Below are 22,299 nucleotides of genomic sequence, written 5' to 3' on the forward strand. Positions count from 1 at the left end.
ATATCTTTATAAGTCACTTCTAGATTTAAATTCTAAGATTCCATTATTTTACATGAATGAGAAGCAAACTATTATGAATAACACTCAAGGGAAAACTGGTGTTTTCCTCAAGTACCTTGGGAAATCAATTCTCTCCCTGGGTAAATAATTTATAATTCTAACAAACTAAATCTTAAAGGCAGTTTTTACTTGTTTAGGTAAGTCTGAACACATTTCAGTATTTACTGACCTCTTTTATTAGCAATAATTCTATATCAAATGAAATTCAACACTAAGAGCCTGAGTTAAAAATTGAGACACTAAAAAATACAGTATTCATAAAAACCTCTGTTGAAAAACTGTGAAATACTATTTCCATATATGATTCCATATAAATCTAGAAACCATAGGCTGCAAACCTATAACCAAATTAATACGATTCTATTTTTCTCAGTCTTTTTTGACAACTATCATATAAGACCTACTCAAAGTTGTTTGATATCTCTTATCTCTGGGTTATGAAAAATCAAACATGTATGCAACAGGATAATTTTGTTTTACTCACAGAACTGTAAAAAAAAATGAGATTAACAATGGTGTTAATAGCTATAATAATAATTATGAAGGTATGTGTTACCATTTATATGTAATGGGCCAGTAATTATGTTAGGCAGGCTTCATTGGTGGCTCTGTGGTAAAAAAATCCACCTGCCAATGCAGGAGATGTGGGTTTGATCCCTGGGTCAGTAAGATCCCCTTGAGAGGAAATGGAAACCCATTCCAGTATTCTTGCCTGGAAAATTCCACAGAGGAGCCTGGCAGGCTACAGTCCAGGGGGCTGCAAAGAGTCAGACACAACTTAGCGACTAAACAACAACAACAATTATGCTAGGCATTCTACACACCTATATTAATACTATTCTCTGATCTTCAGAACTTGTCTACACAGTATTACCTTTACTGAAGAGGAAATACAAACTCAGAAGGCTTAAGGAATTTGCCCCGGAGTACCAAAGCTACTAAATGGAGTAGGTATTCAAATCCAGGTCTGACTATAAACCAATGCTTCAGAGGCATATTTTACTCAATTTCAATTTTACAGAAATTGACATATAAAAAAAGAGGCTGACTCCCAGATAATAAACATAAGAGAAAACAGTTATTGGCTTCTTGACATTTATATGACAAGACTGACTGTATACCAGAGATGTTTCCCAGGAATTAGACATTTCTCAGGGTCAGTAAGTAGTTGGAACAACTTCAGATAATGACAAAATTAGTAACCAATTGCTATTCTACTAGCACAAAGTCCTTCATTTTATCATAAAGTAGAGAAATATTGTATGAACCTCTTTCAAATCCTATCATTTAAACTTCTTTGCTTAAACTTCTAGTTTCCTTAAAAACTTCTACATAGAATATTCTTGTAGTTTGTCCATTGCATGGTAAAGAAAAAAAGGAAATGTATTAATATATATAGCTCTTCATTGCTGAACAATAAAAGATCACAATACAAAAGTTTGAAAAATATCTACACAAAATTATGAATGTTAGCCAATGTTACTTCCTTTTAGGTTACATATATTTTCTTTTGAATCTGTATTTATATACATAGACACCTAGCAAAAACATAGGCTGATAAGAGAAGTCAGGATCTACTCTAACAGCAAGCATGCACTAGTCTAGATGACATGTGACTTTAGTGAGTTATTTTAAAGGTGAAATTTAATAGAAAAAAATAAAATAGGGTACATCACACATAGTAAGGATAAGAAAATAAGTTTTGTTTTAGTGTGGAGTGTGTATGCATACATACAGGGAGCATGAGTGACACAGTCTTATAAAGGGCTATGCAGGCAGTGTGTGCAGGGCTATGTGTAGAGCTGTGTATGGGAACATCTGTAGGAATGTATGTGGGGGTTTGAGAAGGTGATGTATATTTAGAATCAAGTATCCCTTACGATTATACAGTGGAAGTGAGAAATAGATTTAAGGGACTAGATCTGATAGAGTGCCTGATGAACTATGGATGGAGGTTCATGATATTGTACAGGACACAGGGATCAAGACGATCCCCATGGAAAAGAAATGCAAAAAGGCAAAATGGCTCTCTGAGGAGGCCTTACAAATAGCTGTGAAAAGAAGAGAAGCAAAGGAGAAAAGGAAAGATATATCCATTTGAATGCAGAGATCCAAAGATTACCAAGGAGAGATAAGAAAGCCTTCTTCAGCTCTCAGTGCAAAGAAATAGAGGAAAACAATAGAATGCAAAAGACTAGAGATCTCTTCAAGGAAATTAGAGATACCGAGGGAATATTTCATGCAAAGATGGGCTCGATAAAGGACAGAAATGGCATGGACTTGACAGCAGCATAAGATATTAAGAAGAGGTGGCAAGAATACACAGAAGAACTGCACAAAAAAGATCTTGACGACCAAGATAATCACGATGGTGTAATCACTCACCTAGAGCCAGACATCCTGGAATGTGAAGTCAAGTGGACCTTAGAAAGCATCACAATGAACAAAGCTAGTGGAGGTGATGGAATCCCAGTTGAGCTATTTCAAATCCTGAAAGATGATGCTGTGAAAGTGCTGCACTCAATATGCCAGCAGATTTGGAAAACTCAGCAGTGGCCACAGGACTGGAAAACATCAGTTTTCATTCCAATCCCAAAGAAAAGCAATGCCAAAGAATGCTCAAACCACCGCACAATTGCACTCAACTCACATGCTAGTAAAGTAATGCTCAAAAGTCTCCAAGGCAGACTTCAGCAATACGTGAACCGTGAACTTCCAGATGTTCAAGCTGGTTTTAGAAAAGGCAGAGCAACTAGAGATCAAATTGCCAACATCCGCTGGATCATGGAAAAAGCAAGAGAGTTCCAGAAAAACATCTACTTCTGCTTTATTGACTATGCCAAAGCCTTTGACTGTGTGGATCACAATAAACTGTGGAAAATTCTTCAAGAGATGGGAATACCATACCACCTGACCTGCCTCTTGAGAAACCTATATGCAGGTCAGGAAGCAACAGTTAGAACTGGACATGGAACAACAGACTGGTTCCAAATAGGAAAAGGAGTACATCAAGGCTGTATATTGTCACCCTGCTTATTTAACTTATATGCAGAGTATATAATGAGAAACTCTGGGCTGGAGGAAGCACAAGCTGGAATCAAGATTGCTGGGAGAAATATCAATAACCTCAGATATGCAGATGACACCACCCTTATGGTAGAAAGTGAAGAGGAACTAAAATGCCTCTTCCATGAAAGTTAAAGAGGAGAGTGAAAAAGTAGGCTTAAAACTCAACATTCAGAAAACTAAAGATCATGGCATCTGGTCCCATCACTTCATGGGAAATAGATGGGGAAACAGTGGAAATAGTGGCTGACTTTATTTTTCTGGGCTCCAAAATAACTGCAGATTGTGACCGCAGCCATGAAATTAAAAGACGCTTACTCCTTGGAAGGAAAGTTATGACCAACCTAGACAGCATATTCAAAAGCAGGGACATTACTTTGCCAACAAAGGTCCATCTAGTCAAGGCTAGGGTTTTCCCAGTGGTCATGTACGGATGTGAGAGTTGGACTGTGAAGAAAGCGCCAAAGAATTGATGCTTTTGAACTGTGGGGGCTGAGAAGACTCTTGAGAGTCCCTTGGACTGCAAGGAGATCCAACCAGTCCATCCTAAAAGAGATCAGTCCTGTGTGTTCATTGGAAGGACTGATGCTGAAGCTGAAACTCCAATACTTTGGCCACCTCATGCGAAGAGTTGACTCATTGGAAAAGACGCTGATGCTGGGAGGGATTGGGGGCAGGAGGAGAAGGGGACGACAGAGGATGATGGCTGGATGGTATCACCGACTCAATGGACATGAGTTTGGGTGAACTCTGGGAGTTGGTGATGGACAGGGAGGCCTGGCGTGCTGTGATTCATGGTGTCACAAAGAGTCGGACACAGCTGAGTGACTGGACTGAACTGAACTGAACTGAAAAGATTTAAACATTAAAAAGGAAAACGTAATTCATTTTTCACTTGTGAATGCTGACATGAAATTTCTGAAAACATGGCTTCATTTGTAGTACAGGATAGTGAATAAATATGCTAGAATACAGGGACAAAAACAGCCCATAAAGCCAAAGGCCTAATCCGGAATTTTGAGCTCAAATAAAAATGAAGAGCTCTAACTCTTTTCAGTTTGTCCTTTTAAAAGATGATCTGTAATTAAAATGCTGACAGACAGAACTATTTAGCAGCAGCACTGCCACGTGGCATACAGTAGATCTGACACTGGAAGCTGCAATAGCTGCTACCTGTACTTAGTCTCACACTGACCTTAACATGGGATGAACAATGAAGGACTTTAAGAAATGCAGACAGAACTGATTCTACAAAAAAAAGGACAAGAAGCCAGGTTTGAAATAAGATGATGGGAAATTTAAACTGTTGTCAACAATGTTACTTACGTAAAGCAAAAGATTACCAATGATTTTTTCCCACCATCCTCCCCTGCCCCCCCGCTACCTGTGTTTTTTTAATACCGGTTGACTTTAACAAGACAGCTCTGAATGTATTGTAAGTTAATTCTTTATCAGTTTTCATATATCATCCTTTACCTTGGTCGGCCAGCTGAAAATTATGCAAGCTATAAATTAGCTTTAAACAAGCTCTGAATCAGGCTAGAACTGGTTTTCGAATTAAAGAGCCTTCAGTATATTACAATGTGCTGTCATTTTATTACCTCAATCAATTCTGTGTGGCCTGAGGTGGAAGGAAATGAATGCTGCTTTCATTTGCAATGGGTTTATCTCTTACAGCAGGCTCTGGAAACATAACTGCAGCAATGAATTGAAAACTAAAGTTACACTTAACATTACCAATGCAGGAAATTGTTGCTCCTTAACAAAGCTGGAGATTCAAAGGGGGGAAAAAAAAGATGTGTCTATACTGTGAAAAATATACAAAATTTAACATCTGATTAAAATTAAATTTTATAGAATACTAAAGAAATACAGTTAAAGCTTGCATTCTATTAAAATAACTTTAAATGGTCCTCAGATTAAGAGAAAGAAAAAAAACCTACACTGGATGTGCTATTCTCAGTGTTTCAGAAGTACTGGACATAAATGTGTATATTTCATCTTTATCTTAGTGAAAAACCATTTCATTTCTTTTTCCTGTGCAACTAAATAGACAAGTGAATTAGGTATTAGATTAGGCTCACTGTCATTGTTACCTGATTCTAAACCACCAACAAAATAGCTTAAAAAAAAAACAACAAAAAACCTCAATGAGTAGGTATTATTTTTTGCTGTCTCCATTTTAAAGTGAGGAAATGAGGTACAGAGACATTAAGTCACACGCCCAAGTTTACACAGTTATCTGGACAATTCGATTTCAAGTCTATTCTTAGGGAGACTTTGACTAAGAGTACAGGGACATCCAGTACATGTACGAGACTAATTTTTCAGAAACTGTTTGTTTCAGAAGAAATAATGAGCAACTACCAGCATGGGAAGGAATAAAATCAAGTTCAAAGGCTTACAAGAGTATGTCAAGTGAAGACAGGGGTAGACTCCTGTGACAATACACAAACCAGCTCGCTCACATGCAAGTACTCATATAACACGAAATGTGTTCAGTCCCTGACAAAGTTTACTCTGAGGACTGTGTTGCTCTATCTAATCAATCACTGTGGACCCTTCCATAGTTTGAGTTTACTCATGATTCTGCAAAATGAGTTTAGACATCTATTTTTAGCACTAAACCTGTTTTTAATCACTAAGCAGATTTAATGACAATATAACATTATTTCTGAAGTGCTCAGTGATAGATTAATAAACGACTGGAGAAAAAGTACTAACTGGCACTAACCTGGTCATAGCTCGGCCATTAACTAGCTGAATAACCCTGAGATTCACATGAGATTACTTTTCTGAGTCTCACTTCCCTTAACTGTAAAATAAAGCACTTTAACCAGATCAACATTTTTCAAATTATTTAATAATATAAGTGCTAGTAAAATCAATTTAGTGGAAACTGATCAGCATTTTTAATGTAAAAAGAAAAGAACAAAAATTATCAGCAAGCTTTTTGTAAAATCTTTAGGTTATATGTAACAACCTATATACAATAAATCTCTGAAAAAAAAGCTGGTGAATCACTGGTCTAAATGATATCTCCTCTTCTGATCCTTAACATCCCCTAAAGGACACCAAAGAGAACTTCAGTGGTTACAAATTCATAAGATATTTATAACCTTTTATGTTATGGATCCATCTAAACTCCCAACCACTTGCTTTGTATTAAAAATATATCAGCTGAAAAGACTACATTTTCTCCATTAAACTGCTTTTACTCCTTTGCCAAAGACTGGTTGATTATGTATGTGGTGGTGGTGGTCCAGTCACTTAGTTGTGTCCAGCTCTTGCAATCCCATGGACTATAGCCTGCCAGGCTCCTCTGTCCATGGGATTTCCCAGGCATGAATACTGGAATGGGTTGCTATTCCCTTCTTCATGGAATGAAATCCTGCCACTTGCGAAAATATGGACATATCTTGAAGGTATTATGCTCAGTGAAACAAATCATATTGAGAAAAACAAATACTCGTATCATTTCATTCATATATGTAATCTGAAAAAAATGAACAAAGAAAATAAACTCAGAGACACTGAGATTTGTATCAAATCTGATAAAGGACAAGAATCTAGAATATACAAAGAACTCTAAAACTCAGCAATAAAAACAAAACAAAATTAAGATTCAGGCAAAAGATCTGAAGAGAGACAGCTCACCAAAAGATATATAGATAGAAAATAAGCACATGAAAGACGCTCAACATCTATGTCACAAGGGAACTGCAAATCAAAACAATAATGAGATATCACTACATATTTATTAGGATTGCTAAAAGGTGAAACACTGACAATACTAAATGCTAACAAACATGTGGATCAATAAGAATTCTTATTTATTATTGGTGAGAATGCAGGATGGTACAGTTGCTTTGTAAGACAGTGTGGCAAAGCTTCTTACAAAACTAAAATACTTTTACCACATGATCCAATAACCATGCTCCTTGGTTCTTCCCAAATGAGTTTATGTCCACAGAGAAACCCATACATGTATGTGTATAGCAGCTTTACTCATAAATTGCAACACCTGGAAGCAACCAAGACTGCTGTATATACAACAAACTAATTGTACTCATACACTTTCTCACCTTCAATAGGTGAGTGCATAAATCAACTGTGGTACATCCAAACATATTATATGATTCTGACTATATCACATTCTGGAAAAGGCAAATCTATGGAAATAGTAAAAAGATTTGTGGTTGCCCGAGATTTGGAAAAGGGAGGGAGGAGTAAATAGGTGGAGCATAATGGGTAATAAAACTATTCTGCATGATACTGTGATGATGGATATAATTCATTATACGTATGTCAAAATGTACAGAATGTATAAAATCAAGAGTGAACACTAATGTAAACTATGGACTTGGGGTAGTACTGATGTATCAATGGAGGTTCATCGATGGTAACAAATGTACCACTAGATGCACGATGTCACAGGCCGGGGAGGATGGTTGCACATCTGTGGAAACAGGGAGTATACAGAAACTCTGTACTCCACTCAATTTTGCTGTGAACCTAAAATGTAAAGGATAAAAAAAGAAGAAAGAAAGAAAGAAAGAAGCTATCAAGCCATGAGAAAACATGGAGAAAACTTAAATATATATTACTAAGTGAAAGAAGCCAATGTGAAAAGCTATGTGCTATGTAATTCCAACTATATGACATTCTGGAAAAGGCAAAAGGACGGTGATAGTATGAAGATCTGTGGTTCCAGGATTTTAGGGGGAGGGCAGGAAGGACAGACAGGTGGAACACAGGGGATTTGCAGGAAGCGGAACTATCCTCTATGATACTGTAATGGTAGATACATCCTATCATACATTTTCCAAAACCCATAGAATATACAACATAAAGAGTGAATCCTAATGTAAACTATGGACTTTAGTTAGTAATGATGTATCAATATTGGCTCATTAATTGTAACAAATGTACCACCCTAATACCAAATGTTAATAACAGGGGAAACTATTACTACAGTTTTACATATTACAGGTGTAGGGGCAGGAATGAGGGGCATATAGGGAACTCTGTACTTTTCACTCCATTTTTCTGTAAACCGAAAACAGCTCCAAAAAAAGTCTATTTTTAAAAAAAAGCAAAAAGCAAAAAAATTAAACCTATTAGCATTTATTAGCAGTACAATTAGTGCTTCTCAAATTATTACGCAGTTTCCCTGTACAAACTGTATATATATTCTTTCTTTCCCTGGATTCTCCCTATGCTGCTTCAAATACCAAAAAGGCCTTTGAAGTATGTTAGCACATGGTAGCATCTGGCCTCTTAACATTAGGTTTAACTTGAGGAATTTGTGTACCATAAGATGGAGTTCAAGGTGTCAATTTCCAGACAAGATTTGAAAGGTCATTCTATAATCTGCTCTATTTCCTTCTACAGTGCCGTGAAGCACACATGTTGAAATAAACTGCCATCAGCTTGGGTCCTCAAGTGACTATGATATACAGAGCTGCTCTGTCAAACTGTATTGACATGTTACTTCCATGAGAAATCAACTTGTGTTAGGTCAATAAAAATTTTGTATTTTTTCGGTGTGTGCTGCATAACCTTGTCTATCCTGATTTACATTCCTACCTTGGTTTGGTTTAGTCGCTAAGTCGTGTCTGACTCTTGCGGACCCCAAGGACTATAACCTGCCAGGCTCCTTTGTCCATGGGATTCTCCAGGCAAGAATACTGGAGTGGGTTGCCATTTCCTTCTCTAGGGGATCTTCCCAACCCAGGAATCAAACCCAGGTCTCCTGCATTGCAGGCAGATTCTTTACTGACTGAGCTATAACGGAAGCCCATATCCAACCTAATTTTTGTAATTCCATTCATATGACACATTATTCATAATCTTTTTTATTGTGAATCTTAAAAAATTTGTTTTTGAAAGCAATGTTTCTAGTCTTCTAATTCCCAGTAGTTTATCTGTAACTTCTAAAGACATTTAACACTTTAAATCTTATAATTATATTTATACGCGTGTTATCTATCCTACCAGAACATAACTTTTTAAGGGCCACATTTATGTCTGATTATTTTAGTATGTCTCAGGTACCTGGGAGAGCATGTGGCATACCTTCTGAATATTACACAGATTTTTATTCAACAAAATGAGGTTCTTATTGCAGACTTATTGGTAGGTCCATCAAGACAAAGAGCATATCTATATAAATAAAAGAGTTACTGTTTCTTATCAAATGTTACACTTCTTATCAAATATTTATACAAAATACTGAAATGGACATTTTCTTTCAGATTGTCTTTAAAATCTCAGAGAACTCTGGTGTTCTTCATTCTGGAGGAGACAGTTTCTTTTTAACTAAAAACTGTTATCTCTATTTCAAGTCAATTTACCATTATCAATAGGCACTTTAAAATGTTAACAGAAATGTTGACTGACCTAGACAGAAACAATTCTAAGAAAGGACAGTATTTTAAACATGCTGAAGAGACATTCTCTTATGTGTCTTATTCTAGGTCTTTTCTGCATATTTGGGTCATCACTGGAAGAAATTTATGTTTCAGACATCCATTTATTGCTCAAAAAAATAGCCTTGGGCATCTAAGGCAAAACTTAGAATCTGTACCACTTCTGTTGCCATTCAGTAAAATGAAAGTTTAAAAAATAATTTCAATGACAACAAATAGGAAACAAGCTAGCAGTTAAGCACTACCAGGAGTGCTTTTAAATCTATCTTTGGAAAAATCATGTGTAACATTCAGGTTCCGGTCTTAAAACAATTATGAAAAAAATAGTCTCTAAGAGTTTGCAATGTAGCTGGTAAGGAGAGCCAAGACATAAAAAGATGAATAACAATACAAAGAAACATCTACCAAATGTCAAATGAACAGTCTAGCAAAATGCAAAAGAATTTTAGTTTAGTCCTAAAGACTACTTGGAAAATCAGGATTTAGCTGAATATATCACTAAACAAACAAACAAACATGACACTCTGATGATCTCTGTAAAAGGGAGAGGGAAGGGAGTGGGGAGAGGGGAGAGAGACAGTGAGACAGGAACAGATATATCTGGAATATTAGCATGAGGCCAGATGATAGACAGCCTTGAAAGTCCAGGATAAAACTCTGACGTCTGTCAGTTTTCACCGTCCACCACAGAGCAGTGGGCAATGAAGAGCTTCTTTGAGTTTTGCAACTTGGAAGGACAGGTGACAAGTGATCTTTCAAAGGAATGATTGGAAAAACCTTGTAGGGGGACTTGGTGAAAACGGAAACTTAGATTTTGAAGAGAAAGATTTTTGGAATAAAGAACAAAAGTAAGTGACATATGTATTTTTCTTCTGAAAAGAAAAGAAATAAGAGATTGAGGTATTTTGAAAGTAACAAAAGACTTTCTAAGGTTGGGATGTGATAAGATAAGGTTATGGCCCCTTTTTCCCTCAGTAAAGTAAGAGACAGAGTTATCTAGAATAAAATGAGGGTGCTGTAAATAAAACTGAGACTTGACAAATGTGGCAAATATCAGAAATAACTGCTAAAAGAAATCTGATAAGGAACTCATAAAAAACAGCAATGAGGCTTGGTTTAACTTAGGAACCATAAAATTTGTAGTGAATCTAAGTCTACAAATTCCTCCAGTTATTTTTAGGCAGAAGAGAGAAGAAAAAAAAAACAATACATTTAAGACGAAACAATATTGTGAATGCAGAGAAAGTTAATGAATTATAACAGAGGACTCTGTTTTTTAAAAGTATCCATTAAAATGCCAAATCATAGCTTCAAAAAGGAGAGGTAGATAAAATCAGAAAGAAGATGATGTTCTGGGGGTCTTGAGAAGAAGAAACTGGCAGAAAGTGAAGAAGTGGACAAATTAAGAAAAAAGAATGATGGTTTTGAGTCATGATGATTTGAGAATGATTTGACCTTCTCACACAAAATGACTAAATAAAGGGCAGGTGAAATTTTCTCTCTCAGTCTCTCATAAAAAGTCTAAAATTTCATGTTTTCAAAATATTCACTGATAATATACTTTAGAAAGTATTGTCTTCAAAGACTCATACATACAAAGATTCATCAAAGGAGAAGCTTGAAGAATGAGGAAAAGTGAGATTGGAGAGTAAGGATTTCTTTAAAAGATATACTCCATAGGAAGTCAATATATGAGACAGTCTTTCTGAAAAGTATTCAGAGTGTTTGTTCTTAGGAGTCCCAAGGACACTGAGATTGGTGGGAGATGCTTTTGAAGCGTATTCAGAGACCCTGTCCCCTCGGAGTTTTGAGGGACACTCAGATGAGCATCTATCTAGTTGTAAAGGCAGAGCAGCAAAGATGCAGTCCTGCAGGGGGAATGACTGCTCTTCTTAGCTTACAGGACAAATGAGAAAGACCCATGAAAGAGAGCAAGACTCTGTTGTTTAGAAAGGGATCCAGCCAAACAGGGACAGTCTAGTGGGAGTGTGCCTATGCCAATCAGGGAGGAGCCAAAAGACTAAAGACTTAAAAACTTCAGAAAATGAGTTCTGTGTAGCCCACTGAAGAACACCTCTCTCACTTCAAGGAAACAGCAGTAGGGAAGCCCTAAGCAGTGAGGAACCACTAAAACCTCACAAAAGGAAGCAGGCACAGGAGTCAAAGTCCAGGATGTGCCCTTTTCAAACTGTAAACTTCCCAGCTTAAAGCAGGACGCTGGTGAGAGGAGAAACTCTGAACTGCTTGAGAGTCTGAAACCTTCACATTAAATTGGAGTGGATTTTCTATATTAAAAAAGAGAACTATTATTAATAATACCTCAGAAGACTGGAAAAGCCGCAAGTCACCCAAAAGAAGAAAATTCATCAGAGCTTGTTTAAAGGTACTGGAATGAAAAAAAATAAGTTGCTTTCTATGGGGATCTTGTTGAACTCAGGGACAAAATTTACTTGGACTGGACTAAAAAGGAAAATCAGCCTTTTAAAAATAGTAGTCTGGATAGTCCACACATTTAAGATAGAGAACAGATATGACCATTTCTGTTGTCTCCTTTTATATTCTTTATTTAATGTTGTTTAACGGTGTCTGTTTCAGACTGCAGGATTTCCATGCCACAACCCCTCAAATTGCCATGGTGCGTTATTAAAAAAAAAAAAAGCAACGAACTCTGTTTGGTCTTATTAGGGAGGTTCGCGCTGAGTTTTCCAAGTTTGCTGGCATGTTGAGTGCAGCACTTTCACAGCAAAATCTTTCAGGTTTTGAAATAAATCAACTGGAATTCTACCACTTCCACTAGTTTTGTCCATGGTGATGCTTTCTAAGGCCCACTTGATTTTGCATTCCAGGGTGTCTGGCTCTGGGTGAATGATCACACCATTGTGGTTACCTGGGTCATGAAGATCTTTTCTGTATAGTTCTTCTGTGTATTCTTGCAACCTCTTCTTAATATCTTCTGCTTCTGTTAGGTCCATACCATTTCTGTTCTTTATTGTGTCCATCTTTGCATGAAAAGTTCCCTTGGTATCTCTATTTTTCTTGAAGAGATCTCTAGTCTTTCCCATTCTATTGTTTTCCTCTATTTCCTTGCATTGATCACTGAAGAAAGCTTTCTTATCTCTCCTTGCTATTCTTTGGAACTTGACATTCAAATGGGTCTATCTTTCCATTTCTCTCTTCTTTTCTCAGCTATTTTTAAGGCTTCCTCAGACAGCCACTTTGCCTTTTTGCATTTCTTTTTCTTGGGGATGGTCTTGATCACTGCCTCTTGTACAATGTCAGGAACCTCCGTCCATAGTCTATCAGATCTAATCCCTTGAATCTATTTGTCACTTGAACTGTATAATCATAAGGGATTTGATTTATGTCATACCTGAATGGTCTAGTGGTTTTCCCTACTTTCTTCAACTTCAGTCTGAATTTGGCAATAAGGAGTTCATGATCTGAGCCACAGTCAGCTCCTGGTCTTCTTTCTGTTGATTATATAGAGCTTCTCTATCTTTGGCTGCAAAGAATATAATCAATCTGATTTTGGTGTTGACCATTTGGTGATGTCCATGTGTAGAGTTTTCTCTTGTGTTGTTGGAAGAGGGTGTTTTTTATGACCAGTGCGTTCTCTTGGCAAAACTCTGTTAGCCTTTGCCCTGCTTCATTAAGTACTCCAAGGTCTAATTTGCCTGTTACTCCAGTTATCTCTTGACTTCCTACTTTTGCATTCCAGTCCCCTATAATGAAAAGGACATCTTTTTTGGGTGTTTGTTCTAGAAGTTCTTCTAGGACTTCATAGAACCATTCAACTTCAGCTTCTTCAGCATTACTGGTTGGAGCATTAACTTGGATTACTGTGCTATTGAAAGGTTTGCCTTGGAAACGAACAAGAGGAAAACTCAGCAGTGGCCACAGGACCAGAAAAGGTCAGTTTTCATTCCAATCCCAAAGAAAGGCAATGCCAAAGAATGTTCAAACTACCACACAATAGCACTCATATCACATACTAGCAAGGTAATGCTCAAAATTCATCAACTCAGGCCTCAACAGTACGTGAATAGTGAACTTCCAGATGTTCAAGTTGGCTTTAGGAAAGGCAGAGCAACCAGAGATCAAGTTGCCAAAATCTGCTGGATCATCAAAAAAGCAAGAGAGTTCCAGAAAAACATCTACTTCTGCTTTACTGACTATGCCAAAGCCTTTGACTGGGTGGATCAAAACAAACTGTGGAAAATTCTTCAAGAGATGGGAATACCAGACCACCTGACTTGTCTCCTGAGACACTTGTATACAGGTCAAGAAGCGACAGTTAGAACTGGACATGGAACAATAGACTGGTTCAAAATTGGGAAAGGAGTAGGTCAAGACTGTATATTGTCACCCTGCTTATTTAATTATATGCAGAGTACATCATGAGAAATACTGGGCTGGGTGAACCACAAGCTGGAATCAAGATTGTTGGGAGAAATATCAATAACCTCAGATATGCAGATGACACCACCCTTATGGCAGAAAGCGAAGAACTAAAGAGCCTCTTGATGAAAGTGAAAGAGGAGAGTGAAAAAGTTGGTTTAAAACTCAACATTCAGAAAACTAAGATCACAGCATCTGGCCCCTTACTTCATGGCAAATAGATGGGGAAACAATGGAAACAGTGAGAGACTTTATTTTTGGGGAGCTCCAAAATCATTGCAGATGTTGACTGCAGCCATGAAATTAAATGACGCTTGCTGCTTAGGAGAAAAGCTATGATCAACCTGGACAGCATATTAAAAAGCAGAGAGGTTACTTTGCTGACAAAGGTCCATCTAGTCAAAGCTATTGTTTTTCCAGTAGTCATGTACAAATGTGAGAGTTGGACTATAAAGAAAGCTGAGCACTGAGGAATTGATGCTTTTGAACTGTGGTGTTGGAGATGATTCTTGAGAGTCCTTTGGATTACAAGGAGATCAAACCAGTCAATCCTAAAGGAAATCCTGAATATTCTTGGAAGGACTGATGCTGAAGCTGAAGCTGAAGCACCAATACTTTGGCTACCTGATGTGAATGAGAACAGGCTCATTGGAAAAGACCCTGATGCTGGGAAAGAATGAAGGCAGGAGGAGAAGGGGATGACAGAGGATGAGATGGTGGGATGGCATCACTGATTCTATGGACATGAGCTTGAGCAGGCTCCGGGAGTTGGTGATGGACAGTGAAGCCTGGAGTGCTGCAGTCCACAGGGTTGCAAAGAGTTAAGACACAACTGAGTGACTGAACTGACTGAGGGAGGTTTCTATCTTAGGGGAGCTTTTTACTGATGAAGGAACATAATACAGTTGATAAATATATAGAATGTCATGTTTCCAAATGCTGTTCTCACTAAGTCTGGGAAAAACAAGAAGAGGTGAAAGACTACGAAAAAAGAGAAAACTGGAGGATTTGGGAACCGCAGTCATGAATAAACAAAAGTTTATCTCACAGCAAAAATTAGACCATGAGTAGCAGAACTCAAAAGCAGCAGTCAAAGAGAAAAGGAGAATAAGATTATACTTTATATAGTATTTATGGTGTAAACAGGGTAAAGCTTCCACATCTTCACTAAATGTCACAGGGAAAGGGTTGGGAGATGTCTAAATTATATATCACTTTGTCTTCTTCAAAAGAGAAAATAAAACTTTCTAAAAATATCTACTTCACTCATAATCCTAAAATGGCATCAAGTGGAGATAAATTGACTTTAATGGTAAGTAAACTAATGACTGGATCCTGGAATAAAGTTTGAATTGAGTTATTTAAGTAACAATTTTTTTCTTGAAAACAGTTGCATTAAAATAAGAAAATAATGCTGAAACATCTCATGTTCATGATTTGCTTTAGACTATATTATATTATATATATTACTATATATCCTCTTATTATCTATATATCTTACTGGCTTCCCTGGTGGCTCATATGGTAAAGTATCTGCCTGCAATGCAGGAAACTCAGGTTCGATCCCTGGATTGGGAAAATCCTTTGGAGAAGGAAATGGCAACCCACTCCAGTATTCCATGGAGAATTCCATGGACAGAGGAGCCTGAAGAATTCCATGGACAGAGGAGCCTGGCAGGCTAGACAGTCCGTAGGGTCACAAAGAGTGAGATACCACTGAGTGACTAATGTACACACACACACCTTATATATCTATGCTTCAGAAACTGGATCACAGATATCTGCTAATCTATATTTTAAAAACAGAATTTTAGAATACTATTTTTGTCTTTAGAAGTTGAAAAAATAGTCGAGTCCCTCAGGAACACAAAAGTGAACTGAAAAAAATGCTCTGATGCATTTTGAACTTTTCAAAGTGATTCTTAAAAAATTTTAACCTCTATAGGCATACCTTAAAGAGTTTTCAAACCAGCGAAGCAGATAATTATTTGTAGCCATTATCGAAGGTACATTTAACAAAAAACCAACTTAACTTCAATGACAATATAACACTGCAACATAAACCTTTAAGAAACCTTCAGAGAAAACATTAAAATAGATTGCATCTTAGGTGACCAGAGTTTAAATTTAGCATATGAATATGGTCCAAAGGAAAAAAGAGAAAATTTTATTAAAGCTAGCTAAAATAACCTATAGAAGTCTGAAATCACAAAAGAATGTAGATGGCTGAGCTAGATCACAGGTCAAGATACAGTGGAATAAAAAGCTACATAGATGGATCTTTATCTGTCAAGAAGAAATGAAACATTTTTAAACATTTTATAGATGAGGTAACAATTTCATACTTTTTGGTTAAAGAACAACAAAAGAATTAACAAAAGAACTAACCCATATGAGTCTAAACTGCATAATAAATAGTTTTGATCTACTGACAAACAAGGTATTTGTTTTTGAATAAGATTTTTTACTGTAAAATTACGTTACCATTGAAAAAATATACAAAACCTTCTAGTTTATGCATAAAGTGGCTTACATGGTACAAATCCAAATATTCGTAAACTATCTTTGCAAAATGATTGCACGTGGTTGGTTTTAGTTTCTCTTTACAGTACAGACTTTCAGACTTTTACAACTCATGACATACATTAGGCAGTAATATTTGACTCAGCTAAAACACAGTGCTTAATGCCTAATAAAACTTTTTTTTCACTTTTAGATCCCTTCCCTCACTTCCCTCCAACTACAGTAGATTAGATTCTGCCAGGACCACATAAATCATCTATGTTGTCAAGCGGCAGCTCCCTAAACATAGACACTTATTTCACTGAATTTTATAAAGGAAGGGCCTTGAGGAATTATAGTCCATCTTTTAATACTTTATAGAAGAAACATCTTTAATTTATTTATTTAAGAATTACCTTAAGTCTCCTATTCATTAAAAAGATCAGAACAGATCCCATTTAACAAACACTTTTCCTTTTCCTATTACTACCAGTGTTTATTTGTAAAAAAAAAAAAATTAACTGAGTTTCTATATGATGAAAATCTAAAGTGGCTTCAGGACAAAATCTAATTTGAGAACCTCTTGCAACAAGGAATAGAGAATCAAATTTCTAAAACAAGGCTTTGAATCAGGCAGATCTGGGTTTGAATCACTGTTATACCACATATTTGCTGTGTAAAACCCAACTTCTTTGAACCTCATCTTTTTTAATCTACAAAAAGGGGCTGAAAAATAGTAACTACCATAAAACCAGTAATATATCATATAGTGAGGATTAAATGAGATTATACATTTTAAGTGCTTACATAATGCTAGGCACATAGAGGTACTCAATGAATATTAATTACTATTATTACTAGTAGGGTGTTCTTTTTTATTTTTAAAATGTTCATTTTTTTGACTCATAAACTACACTGAGAGTCTATCTGAGCAAAAAAAATACTGTACAGTACTTTAAAAATCTCATTAGAAAAGAGTATTTAACACTATGGGAAATTGTCATATAATGCAGTTACATGCAGGTAATTTTTAGTATTTTTCTTTCTGTTTTTAAAATTTTCCAAATACTCTACAAAAACCATGCATTACATCTGTAAAAAAAATTTTAAAACACACAAAAGATATGTAATTCTTTTTTCTGACTTCAAATTTCTTCAGAAAAGTAGAGCCAGAGAATAAAAAAAGGAGAAAAAAAAAGAGTAAGAAACATGAATTTTTTAAAGCAAGATTTATATAAAGGATATTAGTTTTATTACACTAAAAATTTGCTATTTTGAATTACTACTCTCTAGCTTTAAAGTTAAACAAAACTCAAATACAGTCTGACACCTCAATTATATTTAATCATATCTTCACACTAATATTTCACCTGGAGATCAAGCTGTTGTGTATTCTTCTAGTTAAGCATATTCTATTCAAGCTTTATAGTAAAGGGAGACTATGCTGCTGCTAAGTCGCTTCAGTCGTGTCCGACTCTGTGCGACCCCACAGAGGGCAGCCCACCAGGCTCCCCCATCCCTGGGATTCTCCAGGCAAGAACACTGGAGTGGGTTGCCATGTCCTTCTCCAATGCATGAAAGTGAAAAGTGAAAATGAAGTCGCTCAGTCGTATCCGACTTTTAGTGACCCCATGGAGGGCCCATCAGGCTTCTCCATCCATGGGATATTCCAGGCAAGAGTACTGGAGTGGGGTGCCATTGCCTTCTCTGAAATGGAGACTATAAGATAATGGAAATGGCCAAATAACACTTATTTTTTGTAAATGTAATATAAATTTATCATTACATTATGTCCTAATTATTAGATTGAAAGATAATATTTTAAAAGAAAGAAACTTTCTCTCTCTTGATTAACATTAACTCAGAGAAAGTAAGTAGATGGATCATTAATCTTAAGTCCCAGGTATTCCTGTAGCAAAACTGGTACGGTAGTGACCCTTAGGTTTGGATGCTATCACCTGCAGAGTGAGAAAAGACAGTGAGAACAGGCAAAAGAAGCTTATCAAAAGGCAAAAAAAAAAGTCTGATAAAAGGGAGAGAAAACCAGAAGAAAACAGGTGCACTGAAGGCAAAGATGTATGTGTTTAGCCGCTCAGTCATGTCCGACTTTGCGACCCCATAGACTGTAGCCCACCAAGTTCTTCTGTCCATGGTGATTCTCTAAGGCAAGAATACTGGAGTGGGTTTGCCATTCCTTCCTCCTGGGGATCTTCCCAACCCAGGGATCAAACCCAGGGCTCCCACATTGCAGGTGGATTCTTTACTGTCTGAGCTACCAGGGAAACCTAAAGGCAAGGAAGGAGTTTGTAAAAAAGAAGTACAACAGTATCAACAGCTATATAAAAGTAGAAAAAAATATGAAGCTGAGTAACAGGAAGATTGATGGGGACAAAGAGAATCGGTAGCTCAGAGAAGATCCCTGAGATACTGCTGGACAATTCCAGAATGAGCAAAGAAGAAAGGGAATATTACAGATACTACAGCACTGAACCTAACTCAGTCTATCTTGAACCTGCTTGTCAGGTTGAAAGAAAGTCCCATTAGAGAAGAATAAAGTCTGAGAATGAATGATATTCTGTAGGTACAATAAGTGAATACTTCAGAGACAAAACTGTGTGTAAGGAATTTAAAAGAAATTAGGGTCAAAGAAGGTTCTTTGACCCGAGGTTCTTAAACGTTAGTAAGTAAGTATAATTATCACCTGTGGTGCTTATAATAATGCTGATTGCTGGGCGTCATTCCAGGAATATTGATTTAGCACATCTGCATGGGCCCTCCACACTGCCTATTTAACAGTACTTTGAAAGTGAAAGTGAAAGTCACTCAGTCATGTCTGACTCTTTGTGACCCCATGCAGTCCACAGAATTCTTCAGGCCAGAATACTGGAGTGGGTAGCCTGTTCCCTTCTTCAGGGGATCTTCCCAACCCAGGGATCCAACCCAGGTCTCCCACATTGCAGGCAGATTCTTTACCAGCTGAGTCACAAGAGAAGCCCAAGAATACTAGAGTAGGTAGCCTATCTCTTCTCCAGCAGATATTCCCAACCCAAGGTCTCCTGCATTGCAGGCAGATTCTTTACCAACTGAGCTATCAGGGAAGCCCTAACAGTACTTTAGATGACCCTAATGCAGATGTTTGTAGGCTATACTTTGAAGGGAAATCACTGAAATTTGGGCTAGGCAGATTGACAAATGATGAAAATCTCAAATTATAATATCAAAATCAGAAGTTCAAGAATTTTTTTTTAAGACTAGCATATTTGATATTCCCAGAAGAGATATTCTACTTTTAAAGTTACATGAAGGTAAACAAATATAGACATTTATAAACTATTATTAAGAATGTATATTATTAATGGTTTCTTCCACTGAGAATCAGGGAAGCAGGTGGCAGAGAGAGAGAGAGAAAGGTATGAGGTGTCAAGTCAGGGTTCTTAGGAATTTACATGTATAAATCACTGCCCTTTAACTTAAACAAATAAAGCATGTATTAAATTCTACCTTTTTGAGAGAAAGGCATTAGTAGCATCTGAGAATGAGTACAAATTTACTTATTTACTTCATGGGAAGCTTTCTTTTGGCACAAATGTTTGTGAGACATATTGAAGGCACATAATCATTTTACGGAATTCTAAATGTATTTACACAGTTGCCCTAAAAGTTAATAACTTTAATTTCCAGGTACCACAAGGAATGTAAAAATGATGGCCCAGAACTCCCCACATTTCCATCCTTAAAGGTACGGCAACATTTATGTGAAAAAAGAGTATGTTGCCTGTCCCTGATGCTTCAGATGGTAAAGAATTTCCCTGCAATTTGAGAGATCCAGGTTTGATCCCTGGGTCAGGAAGAGCCAGTGGAGAAGGAAATGGCAACCCACTCCAGTATTCTTGACTGGATAATCCCATGGACAGAGGAGCCTGGTAAGCCACAGTCCATAGGATTGCAAAGAGTCAGACATGACTGAGTGACTAACATTTTTACTTTATTTCTCTAAAAGCTATTTGTTAGGCTTGATGAGTCTTTTGTTACCAAACCACATACACCTTGATAAAGTAAATTCATAAGTTATCTTACAACTATCTTCAGTAGTTTGCTACTTTTCAATTTTATTTACTTTTTACTTTCATCTCAGTTTCAAGTTTATAGCTTTCATGACCTTGACATGGAAATAATATTCCTCCAGTCTATGGGAAATTTCTTTGATATTTCTTCACCTATTAACAAAACATGATTTTGGTTAAAAACACTTTTCCCTAAAAAAGAACTCTTGCCTGTATCCGTTATGTCTTAGACATGACCTTACTCTATTTAGTGTAGAACTCTGAGAAAAGAAAAATTTTTTACTTGGAATGTGTAAAGATAATATATAAAACACAGCAAACTGCTCTTCAGATTACTTAAAAAAAATTCTACAGTTGAAAAATCAGACCATTATCACTGATTTTGAACCCTTCTCTCCACAGCTAAAATGACTGCTTATTTTTAAGAAGTCATTAAGAAAACGTGTTATTTACTGACCACATACACCTTGATAAAGTAAATTCTAAATATTGCCACTAAACTTTTCACAAATGAGCAACCTGAAACTCACATTAAGTGAAGCAACTTGCTGAAGGTCACAAACATTGTAAATAGTTATTAATAATATCTGAACTCAGTTTGCTTCTTTTCAAAGCTTATAAAGCTCTTACCTCTACATCACGCTGCATACTTCAACTTTCTGTACATTTTAAATTACTCTACTTTCTTACTCAACAATGACTCAGTTTATAACTCTAAACCTCATGGCAAATTTTTATGGAAAAAAGAAATATTATCACCTTTTTAAAGAAACAAGCTACTTGTAGATACACATTCTAATTTCAGAATGTCAAAAATGAGCGTGTTAACTTTGGTTTCCTCAGGGTATGTGCCTAGTGCATACATAGAGAATCTAGAAAGACAGTACTGATACTTGCAGGGCAGCAGCAGAGATACAGACACAGACAACAGACTTATGGACACGGGGTAGTGGGGAGGAAGGAGACAGTGGGGCACAGGGAGAGAGCAACATGGAACCTTATATACTACCATATGTAAAACAGACAGCCAATGGGAATTTGCTGTATGACTCAAGGAACTCAAACCAGGTATCTGTAACAACCTAGATGTGTGGGATGGGGAGGAAGGTGGGAGGGAAGCTCAAGAGGGAGGAGACATAGGTATGCCTACGGCTGATTCATGCTGATGGTCCACAGAAACCATACAATTATTGTAAAGCAATTATCCTTCAATTAAAAATAAATTTAATTTTTAAAAATGAGTCTTATAATGTAACATAGCCAATGTAACACAGGACACTAACCCTTAATTTTTAGTTTCTTTTTAATCTTGATAGGATTCTAGCAGAAAATCAAAGTTAGAATGCTTAAATATATTTGATATCAGAACTCAATTTTACTGGCTATCAGAGTTCATACATTTAATTCTCTTCAGTCAATTCAGTAGCTCAGTCATGTACGACTCTTTGTGACCCCATGGACTTCAGCATGCCAGGCTTCCCTTAATTCTCTTACCTTAGATTTAAAGAAGTCTAAGTTTTAGATAGCATATTAAAAAGCAGAGACACTGCTTTGCCAACAAAGGTCCATCTAGTCAAGGCTATGGTTTTTCCAGTGGTCATGTATGGATGTGAGAGTTGGACTGTGAAGAAAGCTGAACGCCGAAGAATCGATGCTTTTGAACCGTGGTGTTGGAGAAGACTCTTGAGAGTCCCTTGGACTGCAAGGAGATCCAACCAGTCCATTCTGAAGGAGATCAACCCTGGGATTTCTTTGGAAGGAATGATGCTAAAGCTGAA

At 36.7% G+C, this 22,299-nt stretch overlaps 1 protein-coding gene across 8 annotated transcripts in view; it reads right to left on the reverse strand.

The window, feature by feature from the left end:
- Positions 1–22,299, reverse strand: part of PHF14 (PHD finger protein 14) — a 239,355-nt gene that overhangs the window by 68,139 nt on the left and 148,917 nt on the right. Inside the window, exon 18 of one of the 8 annotated variants that reach the window (XM_027540051.1) lies at positions 6,866–7,641. The exons of the other annotated variants lie outside the window; for them this stretch is intronic. Within the exon in view, the coding sequence (XP_027395852.1) occupies positions 7,558–7,641 (84 nt within the window). The 3' untranslated portion in view covers positions 6,866–7,557. Of the gene's footprint in view, positions 1–6,865; positions 7,642–22,299 lie in introns of those variants that run through there. 8 annotated transcript variants of the gene reach the window in all.

This window comes from Bos indicus x Bos taurus, chromosome 4 (genome assembly GCF_003369695.1).
Source record: "Bos indicus x Bos taurus breed Angus x Brahman F1 hybrid chromosome 4, Bos_hybrid_MaternalHap_v2.0, whole genome shotgun sequence".
NCBI classification, from domain to species: Eukaryota; Metazoa; Chordata; class Mammalia; order Artiodactyla; family Bovidae; genus Bos; species Bos indicus x Bos taurus.